This window comes from Rhinopithecus roxellana, chromosome 12 (genome assembly GCF_007565055.1).
Source record: "Rhinopithecus roxellana isolate Shanxi Qingling chromosome 12, ASM756505v1, whole genome shotgun sequence".
Lineage (NCBI taxonomy): Eukaryota > Metazoa > Chordata > Mammalia > Primates > Cercopithecidae > Rhinopithecus > Rhinopithecus roxellana.
In genome coordinates, this window is record NC_044560.1 from 29888554 (window position 1) to 29910153 (window position 21600).

A 21600-nucleotide genomic window follows, 5' to 3' on the forward strand; every position below is an offset into this window, starting at 1 on the left:
CTCTTGGAGGTTCTTCCCTTCTGGAAGCCTCCTTTGCCCCCACAGGCAGAAGTGTCTCTACTTTGGATGGTTTGATTCTTGCTGCTCTGCCTGCCAAGAGGACTCTCCCCACTGCCCCTCCACGGCTCATGTCTGGTGCGCGGGAACTCCAGGCTCGGCTACCCTTTCTCTCTCCTGATTTCCCAGATGAGGGTCACACCCCAGGCCACTGCTGCCACAGCAGGAGTCTCATGTCACACCCCCCAGGACACGTGTCAGCCCTTCCTCTGGGTTGGAGGTTGAGGGAGGCAGACCTGGAACTGTGGCCAGTGTCTTCACAGATATTCCCCTCCGGAGCCTGCCCGGCCTGGGCCCCCTCGGCCTTTCGAGTCAGTGCAGGTGAGGGCAGCTCCTGAACACTCAGGTGTGCTGGGCACGCCGTCTCTCTGTGGACTGGCACAGCTTTCTAGTGCCCAGCTGTAATGCGCTTGGTTTCCCATTGTGAGTGTGTTGGAGGTGGGGGAGTGTGGACCTGTGTGCCTGTGTGTGCACAGATGCAGGATCCAGGAGGAGATACAATATGGTGTTGGCTTCTCCATTAAGGCAGCATGCTGTCAAATCCATGGGGTATCCTGGCATCTTCCTTGCTGAGTTTGTCCTGCAAATCCCCAGGGACCTCAGGTATGGGACCTGAGTGTCCCTGTGGTCCACAATTCTCTCTCTCTCTCTTTATGTATTTATTTTTTTTAAGATGGAGTCTCACTCTGTTGCCCAGGCTGGAGGGCAGTGGTGCGATCCCAGCTCACTGCAACCTTCACCTCCCGGGTTTGAGCGATTCTCCAGCCTCAAGTAGTTGGAATTACAGGCGCCTGCCACCACGCCCAGTTGAGTTTTGTATTTTTAGTGGAGACGGGGTTTCATCATGTTGGCCAGGCTGGTCTCAGACTCCTGGCCTCAGGTTATCTGCTCGCCTCAGCCTCCCAAAGTGTTGGGATTACAGGCGTGAGCCACCGTGCCTGGCAGGTCCAGCGTTCTCAAGCCGCCTCCTGGCCACACTGTGGTCCTCTCTGTGGAGGGGAGAGGTGGGCCTCACTGAGGTCTGTGCTCTGCTCTGTCAGCCCCGACTCCTTCCTGGTAGAGACGCTCTGTTTCTCGGGCAGTGACGGCAACAAGGCAGTTCTATTTGTTGTTCGTGGAGGTTCAGTTTTCTGAACGCTGTCCTGTCAGGGCCCGGTGGTTATTGTCCCATTACAGAGGAGGGAAGGAAAGGCCAGGAGGTGAGGTGATGTCACACGGTCCCTAGAGCTGGGGCTCCTGTCCTGTGTTCTCCCACTTCACCGGGTCTGGGGAGAGCAGGGTGGCTGTGACCTGGCACAGTTGGGTGTCCGGGGTCCCAGCATCCCCAGGGCTGGCGCTGTGTCTTCAGGGCTATCCTGGAGGAAGCTCAGGAGTAACCGCTGCCACCTTCTGATTTTTCCAGAAGAAGAAGATGGTGGTCTTGAAGGCTTCGATGACTTTTTCCCTGTGGAGCCCGTGAGCCTTCCTAAGAAGAAGAAACCCAAGAAGCTCAAGGAAAACAAGTGTAAAGGGAAGCGGAAGAAGAAAGAGGTGAGAGGCAGCACCTGTGCCGGCGAGTTGGGGTCAGGTGGGGTTGTGGCTGTGTCTGCCTGGCCGCAGAGGAGGGCTGGGGTCCCTGGACCTTGGAGTTCGAGGGTTTCTGAGAGCTGAGTTTGATGAAGAACGCCATAACCAGTTTCTGATACGAAGCGTTGTGCACGGAAGCCTTTTTTTTTTTTTTTTTTTGAGACGGAGTCTCGCTCTGTCGCCTGGGCTGGAGTGCAGTGGCCGGTTCTCAGCTCACTGCAAGCTCCGCCTCCCGGGTTTACGCCATTCTCCTGCCTCAGCCTCCCGAGTAGCTGGGACTACAGGTGCCGGCCACCTCGCCCGGCTAGTTTTTTGTATTTTTTTTTTTTTAGTAGAGATGGGGTTTCACCGTGTTAGCCAGGATGGTCTCGATCTCCTGACCTCGTGATCTGCCCGTCTCGGCCTCCCAAAGTGCTGGGATTACAGGCTTGAGCCACCACGCCCGGCCGAACAGAAGCCTTTTTAAGACGTTGGTGAGCTATCCTGTTTCTGGAGCGGGATGTCAGAGCGTCATTTTTCCTTCCTCCCGTTATCCTATCCTATGTGGGGACAGGGCCAGACTCTGTCGCCACGGTGCCTCCCCACCTCCCTGCCCCGCTCCCTGCTCCATAGCTGCCTCCGTCCCTCTAAACTGAAACCTGAAGAAAGTGGGGTCAGTTGGAGAAGAGAAGCAAGGCCCCGTTTAGGGACAGTCACCTGCAGGTGACCTCTGCATTCCCATCACTTTCTCCCTGGTTCTCGGCTGGTTCTGGATGGGCGAGGCTGCCGCACGCTCCGCTGCCTCTGGTTGGCGGGGTGTGACGGTGCGAACACGTCCCTTGTCTTCCCACGCTGCTGACACATTCCGTGCGTGCTTCTCTGTGCTTCACGCGGGCTCACTTGATCCTCATGACCAGCCCTGGAAATTGGTGGCATGCGAAGGACGATCGCCAGTTGGCAGATGGGGAAACTGAGGCGAGTTTGCAGCTTTAAGTCCTTCCTACTTGCACTGGCACACTGAGGTCTCTGCCATTTCCTCACTGTATGTTTTTGGCTTCCTTCTGGGTATCTTCTCTGATCCTCCAAGCCACCCTATGTTGAGAGCAACAGCAGGCACCTCACTTCACAGATGAGAGCAGGGGCTCAGAGTTGCCCTGGCTCAAGGTCACACAGTGACACAGTGGCGGTACTGAGATCTGAACCCAGGGCTGTCAGCTGCACCAGTCGCCCCTGCCAGGCGTGTTTCTCCCCTCCCGCCTGCCCCGGGGGGACCTGAGGCCAGCTCTCCACCTTTCTTTCCCCCTGCCTAGAAGGGACTGGGCTGGCCCCACCTTGCAAGTGAGAGGCCCAGGGAGGTAGCTGGTGAGGTGCAGTGGTGTTGGGGTGAGGTGCTAATGCTAAGGGGGTGCCCTTGGCAGCACTGGGCCTGGATCTAGGCCTCCCTGCAGAGTGAGATGGGGGAGGTGGCTGCCAGAAGAGCCTAGGGGTGGGTTTGGGGCGTTTGTCCCAGACTGGAGATGCTCCCTACTGTGAGGGTTTCGGGAGGGCCTGTTGCGGGGGGTGCACTATGGGTCTCTTGTCCCATGAACAAGGTGCAATCACTGGAAGGCTTTGAGCAGAGGAGGGACTGATGTGACATGACAGCCTGGCAGGCTCCCCTGGCAGCTCCAGGGCCAGGCCAGAGGCAGCAGCAGAGCCCTGGGGGAAGGAGAGATGGTGGTGGCAGGGGGTGAGGGTCCCTGCCTTCACCTCTGGGCCTCGGATCTGTGTCCCATTTCCACCTCCCTGGCTTGTTTGGGGACTTGGAGGCATTTTGAAGGGCTCTGAACTCTACCTGCAGCCTGCGGTTCCTCCTCTGGTCTGGGTGTCAGCCTGGGGACGTTGGGAGGGCAGAGCCTGCCCTGGACTGTGTCCTTGGTCCTCACGGAGCTCAGGGACTGCCATGGAAAGGATGGGGCTGGGAGGTGTTGGCCCCACCCCTCTGGTCAGAGCTGCCCCAGGTGTGTCCTGCCCCTGTGCTCTTTACTGGGGGCGGCGGTCAGCACCTCTCACCCACCTCCTACTGGCCCTCCTCTCCCGGCCTCTGCCTTGCCGGGCCCCTGCAGCCCTGGGTTCTCCTGGGAAAGCTTCCTGAGTGTGCCTTGACCATGCCCCATGGCCCCCTGGTCCACAGCCTGTGCGGCATCCCCGCTGCTGCTGCCCCAAGCCCCTGCCCCCACCCCCACCTGGTTTGCAGCCGATCCAGGCCTTTCTGGTCCTCTGTGCACACGGGTGTGTGCATGTGACTGTGTGTGTACCACCCTGTCTTCCCCTGGAGAGACCCTCACCCCTCTGCCCGATTCTGCCGGCCTTCTCTGTTGCCCCTTAGCTCTGTGCCCCATCTGGCACAGCGTCGGGGATGGATGTGTGTCTGTCCCTTCCCAGGAACCCCCCCTTACCACTGGGCCAGCATGGGGGCTGCATGGGGAGGATTTGTGAGGTGAAGGGGGCACCCGGGTCTGTGGAGCTGATTGTCGAGGCTCCTGCCTGGCCCATCATGCCCCAGAGACTCCCAGGCCTATGCTCTGAGGCTCCTGCATCTTCCCTGGGGTCTCAAAGAGGGTAAAGCTCCCTGTCCCTGTTATTTGATGGGGAAGTGGAGATAGGACAGGGGAAGCGGGAATTGTGTGCCTGGAGGGTCCGCCAGGGAAGAAGAGGCTGTAAGCCATCTCCTTTGGTGAGGGGCTCCCTGAATTCCCTGCTGCAGCCCCTGCCCTCCTCTTCTGCTGCTGTCGCTGCTGCCCCCTGGCCCCAGAGGTCGGTCCTTATGCTGGGCCCCTAGGGGGTAGATGGCTCTGGGGCTGCAAGGCCCTGGGATGGAGGCACTGAGACTGTCTGGCAGAGGCTGTGAAATCTTGCTCTGCTGCTGTCCCCGCCCTCACTCCTCACACCTGGGCTCCATGGGCTTGGGGCGATGTGGATTTTAGGACCCTGAGGCCCTCATGGTCCATGGCAGGGACTCCTACCTGTGCACCCCCTGCCTACCTCCTCTGAGTTAGAAGCTGGGTGGGAGTCTAGGCCAAGAGGGGCAGTGTCACCTGGGCCTGGGTCTCAGGCCACTGTGCTGGGTGAGCCTGGCTCCCAAACGCAGATGAAGGAACCAGTGGGGTGCAGCAGAGACCTATGGAAGCCCCCGTCCCCCCCAGGTAGGGCTGGCTCCCCTCCCCGATCCTGGGCTCAGGGTACAGCCCCAGCCCTGGCTAGGAAGGAGGCTTGGGGGGTGGGCAGCGTCTGGACAGTGGCGAGGCCTGGGGGCTGGGGACCAGGTGGTCTTTGAGGCCTGGGAGGGCTGGTTCTCCAACTCTTATTCCCAGAGTGATGATCACGCTGAGCCTTCCCTTTTCCAACTGGCCCAGGTCTTCCCTCCCGCTTCTTTCTCTGAAAATATGTTTTTGGTTTTTGTCCAGGTCCCCATCTCTCTCTGGCTCTTGCCTGTCTGTCTCTCTCTGGGCCTCAGACTTGGTCCTTCCCTCTGGCCTGTGCTTGGTTTCCACCTTGGTAACCTCTCGGCATCTCCTCTCTCTCCTTAGCCCTCTTTTCTCTCTTCCCCCTCTCCCCTTATTTCCCTCCCTCTCTTTCATTCGCTCCACCCCTTCCTCACCCTCTCTCCTTCTCTCTGCTGAGATGCAGTTCTGGTTCTTGGAAGGGGAAGGGGGCTGGGATGGACAAGAGGCCTCCGGAGGTGCCCCCTCCCCTGCGTTTGAGAGCCTGGCTCGGGCCAGCTGTCAGATCTTAGGGGGTCTGGAGCATGCTGTGGCCCAGCTGCCGGGTGCCCCCTTGCCCACCTGCCTGGCAGACTTGGGACCCCAGGATAAAGGCAAGGGGATTTCACCCCTCTGCCCCTCCCTGCCTCCAACCAGGTGGCTCCAATATGACGGGGCGAAGGGACCAGGGCAGGTGGGCCTGCAAGCCGCAGTTTGTTGGTGGGGGGAGGCCAGCAGCAAGTCATGGATTCTGATTTACATAAAATAACCGGGCTGCAGCCGGAACCTGAGCATATGTAGATGAAGCTCCCTGTCAGACCCTAGCGAGCGCAGGAGGGAGAAATGATTTCAACCTGTACTGCAGCGGTTACCATAGCAACCAATTATTCAGTGCTAAATTATAACTGTTTATAACACTCGTGAATGGGAAGGCTCCTATTTCATTCTTCCCTTTTCCCTCTCAATCTTGAAGGACCCCAAATGGAGAATGACCGACTCTCTGCACCCTTCCTTTTGAGTTTAAATGTCTCCTTTTTCAGGAGATGCGGTGTGTGTTCGGAGCATCGGGCCTAGAGGGAAGGGAGATGGAGGTGGGAGGCCTCCGCCAAGAAGCATCTGCGGAGCTGGGAAGGAGGAAGGGTGGCGGGACTGTCCATTGGGATCCCCAGGGCCTGATCGCATGCTGTGCCTTCAGCAGGGTGGGGGCTCAGAGCAGAGACCCCTCCTGCCTGCCCCTGCCTCCTGGCACACATAGGCTGGGCATAACATTCAAGGCAGCTTTGCAGGTGGATTCCATGTGGGGACTCCACATCCACTAAGACTCTTCTGCTAGCTGATGGAGCGTCCCCTGTAGTCACACCTAAGGCTGCTGTAGCCGAAAGGTCAGTGCCCAGGTCGAAGGCCAACTGTCATCTGGATCTTCATGCCTGCAGTGTGGTTTGATGGCCCTCAAACCTTAGGGCTGGGTTGGTTCGGGGGCTTAGTTAGGGAATTACTGGTCTGTGTCTGTGTCTCCTCCCCCGCATGTGGCCTGGTCTATGAGCCTCTCTGTATGTTTTCAGATACTGAACTGCGAATCTATCTCTGGTTCTTGATCATTGCTTCTCTTCTTGCCACTGGATGATGCTTCATCCCTCCAGGTCCCGCTGATGGGCCACTGCTCTGCTAGGTGTTTTCAGAACTATTTGCAGCTTTCTCTGCAAGGAGAGATTTTGGAAAAACACCACAAAAAGGAGGCCTAGTTCTAGAGTGTCAAAACAGCTGGATGCAGGGTTCTGCCCTGCACCGTCACCCTCAGCCAGCCCCTGGTAGGGGAGGAGGGCTCCGATGAGATCTGGTGCAGATGGGAGGCCCAGCTATGGGGGATCCATGTGGTGGAGGCAGGGCAGAGGCTCAGGGCAGGGGAGGCAGGTGGGGACTTAGGAGTCAGACCCTTCTCTTCAACTGGACTCTCCCCAGTGCAGGCGGATGGAGGAGGGAGAGAAGTGCACCTGCTTCCAAGAAATGAGGGCTTTGCTGGCTTGCCTGAGCCCCAGTGGGTGACAGCAGGGCAGGGGCCACAGGTGGGCAACAGACATGCCCGACGTTACCTGAGCCCGTTCCGTACCAAGGATCTGTGCCCTCCTGCCCTGCCACTTAACTCTGAGTGGACACTGGGTGAGCCTTCTGTCAGTGCCGGGCTCATGGCCTTCTGCCAGCCCTATTCTCCCAAGCTGGTGTGCGCTGCTGCTCCTGCCAGACAGTGGAGGCTGCTGGAGGTGCCTTCCCCTCCCTATCCCTCCCTCCCTCCGGCTCTCCCTGGGCCGCCACTCCTGGTCTCCCCTGCAGGTCGTCAAGGGGCCTGCTTGTCATCAGATGCCGGGTCGGCGCCCCACAGATGTTGCCACAGTAGCCCCTTCTTGTCCGGGTTCTGCTCCCTCTGTATCGTGCTGCTGCGCAGCTGCTGGCAGCCTCTGTGCAGTTAGCTTGAACCCAATTCCGACAGCAGAAATGTGGGGGTGACTCTGATGTGTCCCCTCCAGCTTGTCATCCTGGCTGTACCTTTGGCTTCCAAGCAGAGCTGGGGTCATGATGGGTCGTTTGGGCATTTTCTGGGCATCATCAGAATCACAGCGGCCTCTGGGGTCTACGCGTGGGTGTGGTGGTGTCAGGGGAAAAGGGTCATTCTCACTGCAGCCTGCTCTGGCTTGGCCGAGTCCCCTGCCCAGGACACGGCAAGGCGGCCCAGCCCTAGAGACCTGGGTGCACGTCCCGTCGTGCACCCTGCCCCACCCCGGCTCAGAGCACTGCTTCTCTGTGCTTAGGTTTCTCCCATGTCAGAGATGTTCAAGGCATTTTCTTTTCTTTTCTTTTCTTTCTTTTTTTTTTTTGAGACGGAGTTTCACTCTTATTGCCCAGGCTGGAGTGCAGTGGCGCGACCTTGACTCACTGCAACCTCTGCCTCACAGGTTCAAGTGATTCTTCTGCCTCAGCCTCCTGAGTAGCTGGAATTACAGGCATGCGCCACCATGCCCGGCTAATTTTGTGTTTTTTTTTAGTAGAGACAGAGTTTCTCCATGTTGGTCAGGCTAGTCTTGAACTCCCAACTTCAGGTGATCCACCCACCTTGGCCTCTCAAAGTGCTGGGATTTCAAGCGTGGGCCACCGCGCTCAGCCTCAAGGCATTTTCTTACAGTCTCCCTGTTTCCATCCTTTCTGGCATCCCCAGTTCACAGACGATGAAGCTGAGGTTAGGTTGCCACAGCGACTTGCCCACGTCTCAGGCTTGCAGGGGGCAGAGCCTCCCTGGGGAGCCTGGGACTCACAGGCAGGCCATGCAGGATTAACCATGGGTCCCCCGACTTCACGCTCGGTGGGTTTGTGGGGTTTGTTCTCTGGCAGCTGAAGGCCCCCAGGGCCCCTTCCTCCGTCCAGCCCCCAGCCTCTGTTCGTGGTGCTGAAGTTCATGGCGGCCTCTGTCCCTTGTCCTTACCTTTGCTGGGGTGAGGGCTGCGGGAGAGCGTGTCTCTCAGATCTCCTGAAGGCCGGTCTCTTGAAGCTGGCCAAACTCTGACTCCCTCAAGGGGACATGGACATCACTGTCTGACCTCCACCTCCCCAAAGGACTGAGGCTGAGCCTGGGAGCTGTGGCTCCAGGGCCCAGCATCTCCTCCAGCCTTGAGAGTAGGCTCCCAGCCAGTGGCCGCGTCAGTATTCCCGGAAACACCCGGGTTCCGGAAAAGCAAAGAGCACAGAGGCCCTGCTGCCTGGCAGCTGGCAGCGCCGCTGACTCTGGCGGCTTAATGGGCTAAGAGGTTTGGGAACAGGGAGGTTGGCGGGCAGGGGAGAGGGAGCGGGGCTTCCAGGAGAGTGGGGAAGTGCAGGCAGCCTGTTGGAGGGGGTGCTTCCCAGCCGGATCTTAGAGGAGGGGGCCCTCACCTCCCCCTTCAGTGACCACCTCCCTCTCCACTAACTGTTGGATGTGCCTGTTTGGAGCCACTCTCCTGGGAAAAGACAGGTCATCCCGTTTTGACAGTGTGGCCTGAAAGGGCAGAGGCGGGCTAGGAGCCTCCCAAGACTATCCAGGGAGGCCCCCTGCCTTTGCTGCCGCCTCATTCTCTTTCCTTCTGCCACCCTTTCCTTTCCTTCTCCCTCCCTTCTTCTCTCCCTCCCTCCCTCTTTCCTCCATCCTCCCTCCCTGCCACTGCTGTTTCCTGAGCTCATTTTTTATCTCTCTGGTTCTCTCTTCATCTCATCCCTTGCCTCTCCCTGCTCACCCTGAAAACAGTTAATGGCAGTCCTGTGCATAGCAAGCCCTGCGCACAGCGGGGATCATGGCCCTGCTGCCCGGCCCCTCCCTGGGAAGTGGCTGTGGAGGGCTTCGCCAGTAGACTTGCGACTTGCATCTCTAAAGGCCGCAAGTAAACCACTTTCTCCGAGGGGCAGCACCTCTCTCGTGGGGTGCTGTGGTTGTAAACGCCCTTATCTCCATATAAATGAGCCATTTTCTGCCTGTACAGACAGGAAACTAAATCAAGGAAGCTAAGCTTAAGAGCTGCCTAAATTACCTTGTCTCGTATGGAGAGGAAGAGGCCAGGCTGGGATGGAAGTGGGGGAAGGTGGGCTTGTGCCATCCATCCATAGCAGTGTCTGCAGAGTCCGCACATGGAGAAAACTGGGATGTGCACGCTGCATTAATTACAGGTTTCACCTGACGAACGCAGTTCCATGGGATGTGAACTTAAGCAGAGAGCTGCGGCGCGGGGACCTGAGATGCAATGGCCCTTCTCCGGTTGGGGCCCTTCTTTGGCTGGGGCCCTTCCCTGGCTGGGGCCCTTCTCTGGCTGGGGCCCTTCCCTGGCTGGGGCTCTTTCTTCCTTGGCTGGGGCTCTTTCTTCCCTGGGTGGGGCTTGGGGCTCTTTCTTCTTTTGCTGAGGTCCTTCCCTGGCTGGGGCTTTTTCTTCTCTGGCTTGGGCCCTTCTCTGGCTGGGGCTCTTCCTGTGCACTTCACTTTTTGATTCTGGGACCACATCCTCCAACGCCGGCTCCTGGGTCCATGCCCCGTCATGTAAAACTGGTTCAGCCTCCAAAGTCCATAGAAGCCCGATGATGACTGAAGCAGAGCCTGAGTTCACCCGCAGGGCTGCCGGAGTGGGCCAAGCTGAGCTTGCCGATGGAGAAGCCTGCTCTCACCAGAGCCTCACCTTGCCTCATCTGCAGGCTCTACTGCTTCCTGTGGCGTAGACCCTGGGGACAAGACTTGGCTTAGGCTGGCTTGGGGTTGCCCCTTTGGCTGGGCTTTGGGGTTGAGCTGTGAGCAGTGGTCACTTACGATGACCGATCCCCAGCGTGGGCCAGGAGGTAGCTTTCAGGGCCATCCTGCCACCCAGGACTCTGGATGTTTGTGAGGCCTCTGTTGCCCTCACTGTCCCCCTTCTTTTCCAGGGAAGCAATGATGAGCTATCGGAGAATGAAGAGGATCTGGAAGAGAAGTCGGAGAGTGAGGGTAGTGACTACTCCCCAAATAAAAAGAAGAAGAAGAAGCTCAAGGACAAGAAGGAGAAAAAAGCCAAGCGAAAAAAGAAGGATGAGGATGAGGATGATAATGATGACGGATGTTTAAAGGTGACTATGGAGGCCTGGCTGGGGGGACAGAGGGACATTCCCTTGGAGGGGCAGAGCCTCTTGCCTATATGGTTTTTTTTTCTTTTGTGAGATGGAGTCTCGCTCTGTTGCCAGGCTGGAGTGCAGTGGCGCGACCTCCGCTCACTGCAACCTCTGCCTCCCAGATTCAAGTGATTCTCCTGCCTCAGCCTCCCAAGTAGCTGGGACTACAGGTGCATGCCACCATGCCTGGCTAATTTTTGTATGTTTAGTGGAGATGGGATTTCACCATGTTGACCAGGATGGTCTCCATCTCTTGACCTCGTGATCCAGCTGCCTCAGCCTCCCAAAGTGCTGGAATTACAGGCATGAGCCACAGTGCCCAGCCTGTTTTTTGTTTTTGTTTTTTTTTAGATGGAGTTTTGCTCTGTTGCCCAGACTGGAGTGCAGTGGCTCCTGCCTTAGCCTTCCAAGTAGCTGGTACTACCGGCACGCATCACCACGCCCAGCTAACTTTTGTATTTTTAGTAGAGATGGGGTTTAGCCATGTTGGCCAGACTGGTCTTGAACTCCTGGCCTCAGGTGATCCATCTGCTTCAGCCTCCCAAAGTGTTGGGATTATAGGCGTGAGCCATTGCGCCCCGCCTGTTCTCTGCCTTCTAACTTGAGAGCCTGAGTCCGAAGGGCCAGAGTGTCCTTTCCCACCTGACCTGAAGATGGAGCCATGAGCGTGTGTGCTCTCGTGTGTGCGTGTGTGCACACACAGTAAGGATAGATGAAATTTAGGGCTCAGTGGCGGAGATCGTGCAGCATCTTGCTGATGTACTGGCTGCTCTGCCAACAGCTTGCCCGCACGAGTGAGCAGCTATTTCTGGGGAGAGTGATAGATAGTGTGAGCTCCAGTTTAGTGTCAGGAACCTCTTGCTTGGAGCGATTTGGGAAAATAAAACAACAAATGGATTCTTTGCCACAAGAAGTGCTGGACAGCTTTGTTTATGGTAGGAAGGGAACTTGTGTCCTGAAATCCTGCCCAAGCAGGCATTCTCAGAGTCTCCTAGTGCATGCAGGGCACAGCAGTTACAGAGATGGGCCAGCTCTCCCCTGGGCCCAGCGTCCCCAGGAACATGGGAAATGATGTGAAGTAAGCCAGGCCTTTATGGTCATGCTGAGGTGCTCTGAAGTCTCAGAGGCTGCACCTTGGGGCTCCTTGGGGAGGCGGAGAGGCCAGGGGTGAGGCTGGTGGACAGGCAGCGGGCGAGTGACAGTGCCATCCAGGAACACTGTGCTCCCTTTGTTCTTTTATGAGACACCGAGGCTCAGTTTGGGCTGGCCGTGGATTTAAAGATAAACGCTCTGTAAATATTAGTACAGTTGCTGTTGGGTGAGGCGGAAATCATGAATGTGAATAACTGAAGTTGGGAGGTGCCGGAGGAGGAGCGATTCTTCCTGGCGGTGTCCTGACACCCGGGGTGATTTCGGGAGTCAGTGGAGTGTTGTGAGTCACCGGAGACAGATCACTGCTGCAGGGTTGGCAGTTCTGAAAGCTTCACTTAAGGGAGTGATTCAGGGTCACCCCATAACAGTATCATCCCCTCGCTGACCTGCTGCTCTGCTGTCCTGGGTGGGGGCCAAGGGGTCCGTGTGCCATCAGGAACAGCTATGTGTGTCCATGGGGGCAGGTCAGCCACAGAGGGGGCCTCGTCTGGGGACTTCTCTGAGCTGTCACAGAACAGGAGGCAAGAATGGGCTCTGGAGGCCTCTCATAGCCTGGACAGGCAGACTGGTTCTCAGTGCTGGGAGATGCTCAGGGCAGCCTTCTTTTGCAGGAGCAGAAGCCCAGCTCCGGGGCCTGGGTAGTAGAGGGATGTGTGGAATCAGGGCCCTGAGAACTGAGAGGCAAGGGGCATTGGGGTTGTAGGACCCAGTGGTGTTATCAGAGGCTGTTTCTTTGCATCATTAACCTGCCTCTGCTGTGTCAGTGTTGGGCTTAGGCCAGACACCCCCGTGGCTGAGCACTCTTGTGGCTGAGAATGAGGGCAGCAGCAGCTCGGGGCTTCTTGGTCCCCTCCAGCAGGAGGGAGAGCAGGCCTCCCATGTCCAGGTGTGCAAGCAGGAGACCAGCATTCCCCTGATTGGACTGGCTTAAGACATGACTGGCCTGACCAGACTTTGGCCTAGGAGTGGTGTGTACTGATTGGCTTAATGTATCAGGTTGAGTAGGGGCAGCTCAGGGCTGCCTGGAAGAAGGGCTTGAGTGTTTCCCAGGGTGGGTGAGAATGGTCCAGTTACATTGCAGACAGGACCCCTCCTCTCTCCCCTGTGCCGAAGCCTCCTAGGCAGGGATGGGGGTACAGGTTAGAAGGCCCCTCAACAACTCTACTTCTGGCCTGGGTCTCTGTAGGAGCCCAAGTCCTCGGGGCAGCTCATGGCTGAGTGGGGCCTGGACGACGTGGACTACCTGTGGGATGTTGGGGAAGGAGGAAGGCAGGTGGGTTGGGTGCTAACAATTACTAACACATTTTGACACACCCTGTTCCAAGCACCTGCACTAACTCATTCTGTTCTGCAAGGCAGTATACCATTATCTTCATTTTACAGATGGGGAAACTGAGGCAGGAAAGTTAAGTAACTTGTCCACCTCTCACCACTGGTATGTGGTAGAGCCAGGATCAGAACCAGCCCATGCCCACAGCCAGCACCTCCGTTTCTGAGCCCTGCCAGCCCGGGCTGCCTGTTCATCTGGTCACCTGACCCCTGGGCTAGCTCTCTTGAGAACACACTGTGCCCCTGGGATGTTCCCCCACCCCAGGCCTCAGCAATAGTTGGACCCTCTCAGGGCTCTGTCCCCAGCTGGCCCATTGTCCCATGCCCCTGCCCCAGCAGAGTATACTTTCCTTTCACTGGAAACTGGCAGTGTCCTGTCCTTCACAGGGGCTGACATGGCTATACCTGGCACCCTGGGGAGGCTTCATGTCTTTTTTTTTTTTTGAGACAGAATCTCGCTCTGCCACCCAGGCTGGAGTGCAGTGGCGCCAGCTCAGCTGACTGCAACCTCCGCCTCCTGAGTTCAAGTGATTCTCCTTCCTCAGGCTCCTGAATAGCTGGGATTACACCAACACACCCAGCTAATTTTTGTATTTTAGTAGAGACGGGGTTTCAGCATGTTGGCCAGGCTGATTTTGAACTCCTGACCTCAAATGATCTGTCTGCCTTGGCCTCCCAACATGTTGAGATTATGGGTGTGAGCCATCACCCCCGGCCTGGAGGCTTCATGTCTTTCTAAAGTGACTTAGGAAGCCCTGTGGCCCTGCATCCTTATCAGGGGTGTCTTCCTGTCTTTAGGGCACCATGCTGTCCTGCTGTCCAAATCCCCAGAATGCAGTCCCCCCAGAGGGCGAGTTCTGTTGTCATGCCCTGGTGTCCCGAGGCTGGTTGGGCAGCCCTATCTCAGGATGGGGGCCTGGTCTCAGGCGTCCAGTCTCCTTTCCCACACCTGGCTGATTTCCCTTTCTGGAGGCTCTGGGCACACACATGGCCTCTCCCCAAACCCTGACATCGAACACTTTGCCTGCACTCCCATGGGCTGGCATCTGAGACACGGCACAGATTGGGAGCTGCGGGGCTGCGGGGCTGCAGGGCTTGAGTGTTTCCCAGGGTGGGTGAGAATGGTCCAGTTACATTGCAGACAGGACCCCTCCTCTCTCCCCTGTGCCGAAGCCTCCTAGGCAGGGATGGGGGTACAGGTTAGAAGGCCCCTCAACAACTCTACTTCTGGCCTGGGTCTCTGCAGGAGCCCAAGTCCTCGGGGCAGCTCATGGCTGAGTGGGGCCTGGACGACGTGGACTACCTGTTCTCGGAGGAGGACTACCACACGCTGACCAACTACAAGGCCTTCAGCCAGTTCCTCAGGTGGGCCAGGCACCAAGGCTGTTCTCAAGGCCAGAGCATCCTCTGGTGGTACCAAGTCGGGAGGGAGGTGGAGGAATGAAGCCCAGGTGTCTGTGGTAGGGGTGGGCTCTGTCAGGCCGACTCAGCAACCTGGGGGAGCTGGAGGGAGGGGGCAGGACCCCTTCATGTTAACAGACCTCCAGGCCTTCCCTTGTGGGCCCTGCCCCTGGGCCCTCGAGTCTCTTCCCATTGGGGGAGGTGGTTCCAGTCTTTCCTGGGGGGTCTTTCACCACCATGGCCTCTCAGCTCTGGTAGAGGTGGGACAGAGACCCCGAGGCCAACTGTAGCCCCTCTGTGGCCCCCCAAGTCTTGCAAGGCCTGAAAACCCGATGAGAAAATCACCAACTGTGTGGACAGGAAGCGGGGGTGTTCTGGGGGTGGGCTGTGGGTGTGGCCAGGAAGCGGGGGTGTTCTGGGGGTGGGCTGTGGGTGTGGACAGGAAGCGGGGGTGTTCTGGGGGTGGGCTGTGGGTGTGGACAGGAAGCGGGGGGTGTTCTGGGGGTGGGCTGTGGGTGTGGCCAGGAAGTGGGGGTGTTTTGGGGGTGGGCTGTGGGTGTGGCCAGGAAGCGGGGGTGTTTTGGGGGTGGGCTGTGGGTGTGGACAGGAAGTGGGGGTGTTTTGGGGGTGGGCTGTGGTCAGTGGGTTTCCCGCATAGTTTCTCTAATCTGGAACCTGGGGTTGCTGCCATAGATCGCATGCGTGGCAGAGGGGTGGGTCCTGCCGGGGCTAGGGTGGGCCTCTCATCTCACCTGGCCCTGCCCTCACCCTCCTGCCTCTTTCCCCACAGGCCACTCATTGCCAAGAAGAACCCGAAGATTCCCATGTCCAAAATGATGACCGTCCTGGGTGCCAAGTGGCGGGAGTTCAGCGCCAACAATCCCTTCAAGGGCAGCTCAGCAGCAGCTGCGGCGGCGGCAGTGGCTGCGGCTGTAGAGACAGTCACCATCTCCCCTCCGCTAGCTGTCAGCCCCCCGCAGGTGCCCCAGCCTGTGCTTATCCGCAAAGCCAAGACCAAGGAGGGCAAAGGTGAGGCTGGGGGTGAGTGGGCACCTAGTCCCGCTGGGAAGAGATCCCCCTCAGACCCTATAGGAGAAACCACAGGGCAGACGTGGGCAGGGAGGGGCAACTGGGGTGCTCCTTATCGATGGCTCTGTGCCTGTGTGACCTTGGATTGCTCGGTCCTTTCTCAGCAGTGAGGCAGCATCCCTCGCCTCTTTTGTGCCTGACTACCTTTTGGGGCTGGTGGAGAAGCAGAGGTGATGATGTGGGCAGAGGTTTGGGAGGTTTGAGCCTGGCCAGCCAGGAGGTGCCCCTGACGTGGGCCTGGAGGGAGGGCAAGAACAGAGGTACACAGAGTGGAGCCACTCCAGCCCCGGTTTCTGAGAGTTGGCAGGCTCTTGGGTTTCAGCCTGTGCTGTTCCTGGGGAGGAGGAGGAGGCCCCAGTTGAGCCCGTCTCTCCCTCTTGTCTGCACACCCACTGTGTGCAGGGTTGTTCTCCAGGCCCTCGGCCAGCGTGGAGCATGGAGGCCCTGCCTCTCCAGCTTTAGGATCGGGGAAGCAGGCAGGAGTTGGAGGGACTGGGCATGGCCAGGTCTGGCTTCCCAGGGAGGCTGTTCTGGGACAGGCCTGGAAGGAGGTCGAGATCCAAATTCTGCCTCAGTGGCTGGGCGTCTGGGTGGGGAGGATGGGGACAGCAGAGGCCCCCTGTGACTTGAAGGCCCTGGGGAGGGAGGTTTCTGGGTGGGGGTTTCTGGCCTCTTGGAGGCTGGGGACATTGATCTCCCCAGGGGCTGTCAGTCACCTGCATCTCAGCTTTCCTGGGTGCCCTGATTTTTTTTTTTTTTTTGACAGACTCTCACTCTGTCGTCCAGGCTGGAGTACAGTGGCACGATCTCTGCTCACTGCAACCTCCGCCTTCTGGGGTCAAGTAATTTTCCTGCCTCAGCCTCCTGAGTAGCTAGGATTACAGGAGTGCACCACCACACCTGGCTAATTCTTTGTATTTTTAGTAGAGACGGGGTTTCGCCGTGTTGGCCAGGCTGGTCTTGGAACTCCTGACCTCAGGTGATCCGCCCACCTCAGCCTCCCAAAGTGCTGGGCTTGCAGGCATGAACCACCGTGTCCTGCTGATTTGGGTTTTGATGGAAGGGGCTGAGGGGGCTCTGGGGATCCCTTCTTTCAGCCCCAAGAAGCTTTAGTTTCTGGAGTGCTGTGTCTGATACCACCATGCCAAGTCTTTGAAGGGAGGCTGGCGGGCGAAGTGACAGGGGTCAGAGTCTGTTCCCTGTCTTGCTGTGTCTGGGCCATCAGGATCTCGGGAGGGGCTCCCGGCCCGCCGCTGTAGGCCCAGCCTGCCTTGTTTTCTTGTTTCCTCTCGGGCTCCAGCTGCTGAGCTATTGATTCCATGAGCTGCCTATTCAGAGCTTGGAAAATTGAAATAGATTTTCCATGGCGCCATGGAGGGTGCAGCTGGGCTCCTAGCTCCACGTCCCTGTGTGTGGTGTGGCCAGAGGAGGGCCTGGGGAGAGGCTGCCACTGTGGGGTGTGCATCCCTGCCTCCAGGCCCCCCTTCCTTTCCGGGTCATTACTCCCCGGGTAGCTAATTGCCCTGTGGCCACCTCCATAAAAACAGCCTCAACCCTGCTGGCCCTTGCTGCGGTTGACTGGCAGAGGTGGGGCAGTCTTGGGTGGGACCAACATTACCTGGCTAGCAGGTGGGCAAAGGCCTTTTGGCCCCAGGACATCCTTTGGGGGCTCAGGCATGGACCACAGGTGGGTGGCTGTGCCTTCAGTGGCCCTGCTGGCTGTGGGGGATGGCTGGTGCCTCCTTTCGGTGGTTGGGGACAGTATAGGGGCTCCTCCCAAGACAGCCACTTTTCTGTGGGTCATGGACGAGGTGCAGCAAGGTGGTCGGAGCAGCCTCTGGTCAGAGCCGTCGTCTGGTTTTTGCCTCATTTACTGTGTGATTTTAAGCAAGGGCTTCACCTCTCCAAGCTAGAGGCATCTCGTCTGAAAAGGGGTGATGGTAGAAATGACCCTTTCCTTATTGTGTAACCGGGAGCTCAGTGAGATGATGGCAGGAAGCAGGCCATCAGTGGTGGCAGTGGTTGGCTATCATTACCGCTGTTTTTCAGGGCCTGGAGTGAGGAAGAAGATCAAAGGCTCCAAAGATGGGAAGAAAAAGGGCAAAGGGAAAAAGATGGCCGGGCTCAAGTTCCGCTTTGGAGGGATCAGCAACAAGAGGAAGAAAGGCTCCTCAGTAAGTGTGTGCGTGTGTGCACTTGTGTGTGCGTTTGCAGCATGTGTGTCTGCATGTGAGCACGCAGGGGCCAGGCGAGGGCCTTCAGTTCATTACAAACTAGCTGGGGCAGGTTGCACCCCTCCCCTACTCTCCTTCCAGTCTACGTGCAGATGTACTGGACCTCAGTTTCTCCATTTGTGTGATGAGGGGTTTAGACTGAATCCTTCCAAGGACCCTTCTGACTTGGACTCTGGGCAGCGAGTGCTCCCCTGGCTCACCCTCCTGAGCTGGGAGCTCACCCTCCTGCTGTCCACAGCTGTAGCTCCATTTGGGCAGCAGGTGGAGGAATCTGTCCTGGTGGGGCCTGGCTGCCCAGCGCCCAGGTCTGCTCTCGGGGGAGTAGTTGGATGGGGCTGGACCCTAGAGAAGTGGCATATGGGCAGGATCAGGCTGGCTGGAGTCCCAGTTACCTCCTCCTGTCCTCAGGGCCAGCTCTGGGCCTAGGCTCAGATGCTAAGCCCAGGTCTTATTCAACCTTGGGGCCCCCCTTTTTCTGTGAGTGTGAGGGGCATTCACCCTCCTCACCCCCATAGGTAGCTGCCTCCCTCACCTCACCCCCACCCTGCAGTGGGGTGGAGTTGGAAGCTCTTTCCCTGCCCCTTGGCAGAAGCCAGTGTCAGGTCTGGAGGGGAGCGTGGAGAGAAGGTATGGCCCACCCTGGAGCTGATGGTCCAGTTCAGCTTAGCAGATATTTATTGAGCACCTACTGTGTGCCAGGCCCTCTGCTCAGCCATGGCGGGCCATGGTCCTATAGCACTTGTCACCTGGCAGGCATGTTTGCTGGTGGAGAGTCCGTGATGTACCAGTCAGACGGGACAGGCCAGACCTGGCACACAGGCAGTCACGATAGGTCCAGTAAAGGAGAGATCTGGGAAGACTCCTTGGAGGAGGTGTCCCTAGGGCTGCCCCTTGAAGGATGTTTAGGAGTTTGGCAGGATGGAGGGCAGGGCCTGGGGAGCTGTTCAGAGGTGGAAATTGTGGGAAGTGTCTGAGGCTGGAGAGCAGGGCTCTGGGTGGGTGGTGGGACATCGGGCTAGACAGGTAGGCTGTAATGTGAGGTTTTCAGCTGTGTGGGGGGCTGAGGCGAATTGCAGAGAGTACTGTGTCTCCAGAGCCTCTTCTGTGCTTTGTCCCACCCCACACTGCCCAGGCCAGCGAAGCCTTCTGGGTGAGGCCCTGGGATCACAGGACCTTGTCTTCCCCTGTAGAGTGAAGAAGATGAGAGGGAGGAGTCGGACTTCGACAGCGCCAGCATCCACAGTGCCTCCGTGCGCTCCGAGTGCTCTGCAGCCCTGGGCAAGAAGAGCAAGAGGAGGCGCAAGAAGAAGAGGAGTATGACTCCCTTTCCGGAGAGTTCTTGGCCTGCTGGGTGGACGTAGGGGGGCACTAGTAGGACTCCCCATCTGGAGGGTTCTTGGCCTGCGGGGTGGGTGTGTGGGGCATGGAACCTCCCCGCAGGAAGCAGGGGAAGGGCATCCTCATTGTCTCGGCCAGGTGGGACCCCTGTGTTTCCCACATGGCCCTGGTCTCTACTGTCTGGGGAGGGGCATCCTGTCCCAGTGAGGAAAGAACATGGAACCTATGGTGGGAGCCTCCCCAGGGTATTTGCCTTAGCAGTGTGGTGACCGGAGAGGGAAGTGCTTCATCTCATCACCATCCTCTATTCAGTCACCCCCCACTCACTTAACACCCATCTGTCCCCTCACCTTCCTTCCCATCCCTCCCTCTCCCTCTTTCCTTCAGTTCCTTCTTTTTGTCCATCCATCCCTCATCCATCCAGCCATTCATCCATAATCCATCATCCATCCGTCAGCTATCCATCCACCATCCATCCATCCATCTATTCATTCATCCTTTGTCCATCCATCCACCCATCATCCCATCACCCATCCATCCACTTGCCCTTCCATCCATCCATCCATCCATCCTTTTGTCCATCCATCCATCCATCCATCCGTTTGTTCATCCATCCATCCCATCCATCCATCCATCCATTTGTCCATCCATCCATCATCCATCCATTTGTCCATTCATCCATCATCCATCCATCCATTTGTCCATCCATTATCCATTCATTTGTCCATCCATTAGCCATTCATTTGTTCATCCACCATCCATCCATCTGTCTACCCATCTATCCATCCATCATCCATTTGTCTACCCATCCATCCATTTGTTCATTCATCCATCCATCCATTCTTTTGTCCACCCATCCATCTATTTGTCCATCCATCCATTTGTCCATCTATCCATCCATTCATGCATCCATCATCCTTCCATTTGTCCATCTATTATCCATCCATTTGTCCATCCATCCATCCATCTATCCATCCATTTGTCCATCCATCCATCCATCTATCCATCCATCCATTTTTCCATCCATCCATCCATCCATCCATCCATCCATCCATCCATCCATCCATCCATTTGTTCATCCATCCATTTGTCCATTCTCATCCATCCATTTGTCTATTCATCATTCATCATCCATCTATCCATTTGTCCATTCATCATCCATCTCTCCATCCATCTGTCTATCCATTTGTCCATCCATCCATCCATCCATTTGTTCATCTATCAGTCCATCCATCCATCCATCCATTTGTCCATTCATTATCCATCTCTCCATCCATCCATCCATTTGTTCATCTGTCAGTCCATCGATCCATCCATCCATCCATCTTGTTCATCCATCAGTCCATCCATCCATTTTGTTCATCCATCAGTCCATCCATCCATTTGTCCATCCATCCATCCATTTGTCCATTCATCCATCTATCCATTCATCTTTCTACCCATCCACCCACTCTCTTACCCTTATTTCCTTCCTTCTTTCCTTTTATCCATCTTCTATCTCCTCACCCTTTTACAACCTCAACCATCAGTCCACTCACCCACCCACCTATCCATGCATCTACTCTGTGCCTGTCTGGCCTGGGGCGGTGCAGTTGGTTGTGTTCTGGGAGTGCAGATGAGGCCTTCCATGACTGCCTCTCCCCTACCTTAGTTGATGATGGTGACGGCTATGAGACAGACCACCAGGATTACTGTGAGGTGTGCCAGCAAGGTGGGGAGATCATCCTGTGCGACACCTGCCCGAGGGCCTACCATCTCGTGTGCCTGGACCCAGAGCTGGAGAAGGCTCCAGAGGGCAAGTGGAGCTGCCCCCACTGTGTAAGCCTTGGCAGAGCCCCGGGCTGGGAGCGGGGCCACGCCTGGCTCCCCCACCTCTGTGCCCTCATTTGGGGGCAGAATGCGGGGAGATGCTGTGGGGGAGGGAGGGAGTCGAGCCCTGGTGCAGCGGGGACCCCTCCCAGGGTGCCTCCACCTGGCCTCCTCCCCCAGGAGAAGGAGGGGATCCAGTGGGAGCCGAAGGACGACGACGACGAAGAGGAGGAGGGCGGCTGCGAGGAGGAGGAGGACGATCACATGGAGTTCTGCCGCGTGTGCAAGGACGGGGGCGAGCTGCTCTGCTGCGATGCCTGCCCCTCCTCCTACCACCTGCATTGCCTCAACCCGCCGCTGCCCGAGATCCCAAACGGTGAATGGCTCTGCCCGCGCTGTACTGTGAGTGTTCCGCCCGCCCTGCGCCGGACGCCCCGCCCCACCCCAGGAACAGGCCCCGCCCCCAGGGGGAAGGTCTGCCCTCCTCAAAAGGCCCCGCCCCTGCCGGCTCCGGACCCGCCTCGGTAGCCGATCCCGCAAAGCTCCGCCCACGCCGCTCGAGGCCACGCCCACTTTAGCTTCCTGGCGTCCCGCTCCGCGTCTGACCCCCCCTAGAGACGCGAGGCATGAGTGTTAGGGAAAGGCAGGCAGGTCTGTGGTGATCATGCCAGTACCACGACCACTGTTCAGTGACCACGTGTTCTGCAAGGACTCCACATCCATCATAGTGTCCTTTAACATTACTGAATATTCTGGCA

The 21600-nt window shown here is 57.6% G+C and overlaps 1 protein-coding gene across 1 annotated transcript in view; it reads left to right on the forward strand.

The window, feature by feature from the left end:
* The first annotated feature begins 1465 nt into the window (after positions 1 to 1465).
* Positions 1466 to 21600, forward strand: part of CHD5 (chromodomain helicase DNA binding protein 5) — a 67797-nt gene continuing 47662 nt past the window's right edge. Inside the window, exons 1-8 of the mRNA XM_010357408.2 lie at positions 1466 to 1587; positions 10269 to 10448; positions 14218 to 14336; positions 15163 to 15401; positions 17511 to 17635; positions 18886 to 19009; positions 20685 to 20851; positions 21023 to 21244. Coding sequence (XP_010355710.2) covers positions 14242 to 14336; positions 15163 to 15401; positions 17511 to 17635; positions 18886 to 19009; positions 20685 to 20851; positions 21023 to 21244 — 972 coding nt within the window. The 5' untranslated portion in view covers positions 1466 to 1587; positions 10269 to 10448; positions 14218 to 14241. The remainder of the gene's footprint in view (positions 1588 to 10268; positions 10449 to 14217; positions 14337 to 15162; positions 15402 to 17510; positions 17636 to 18885; positions 19010 to 20684; positions 20852 to 21022; positions 21245 to 21600) is intronic.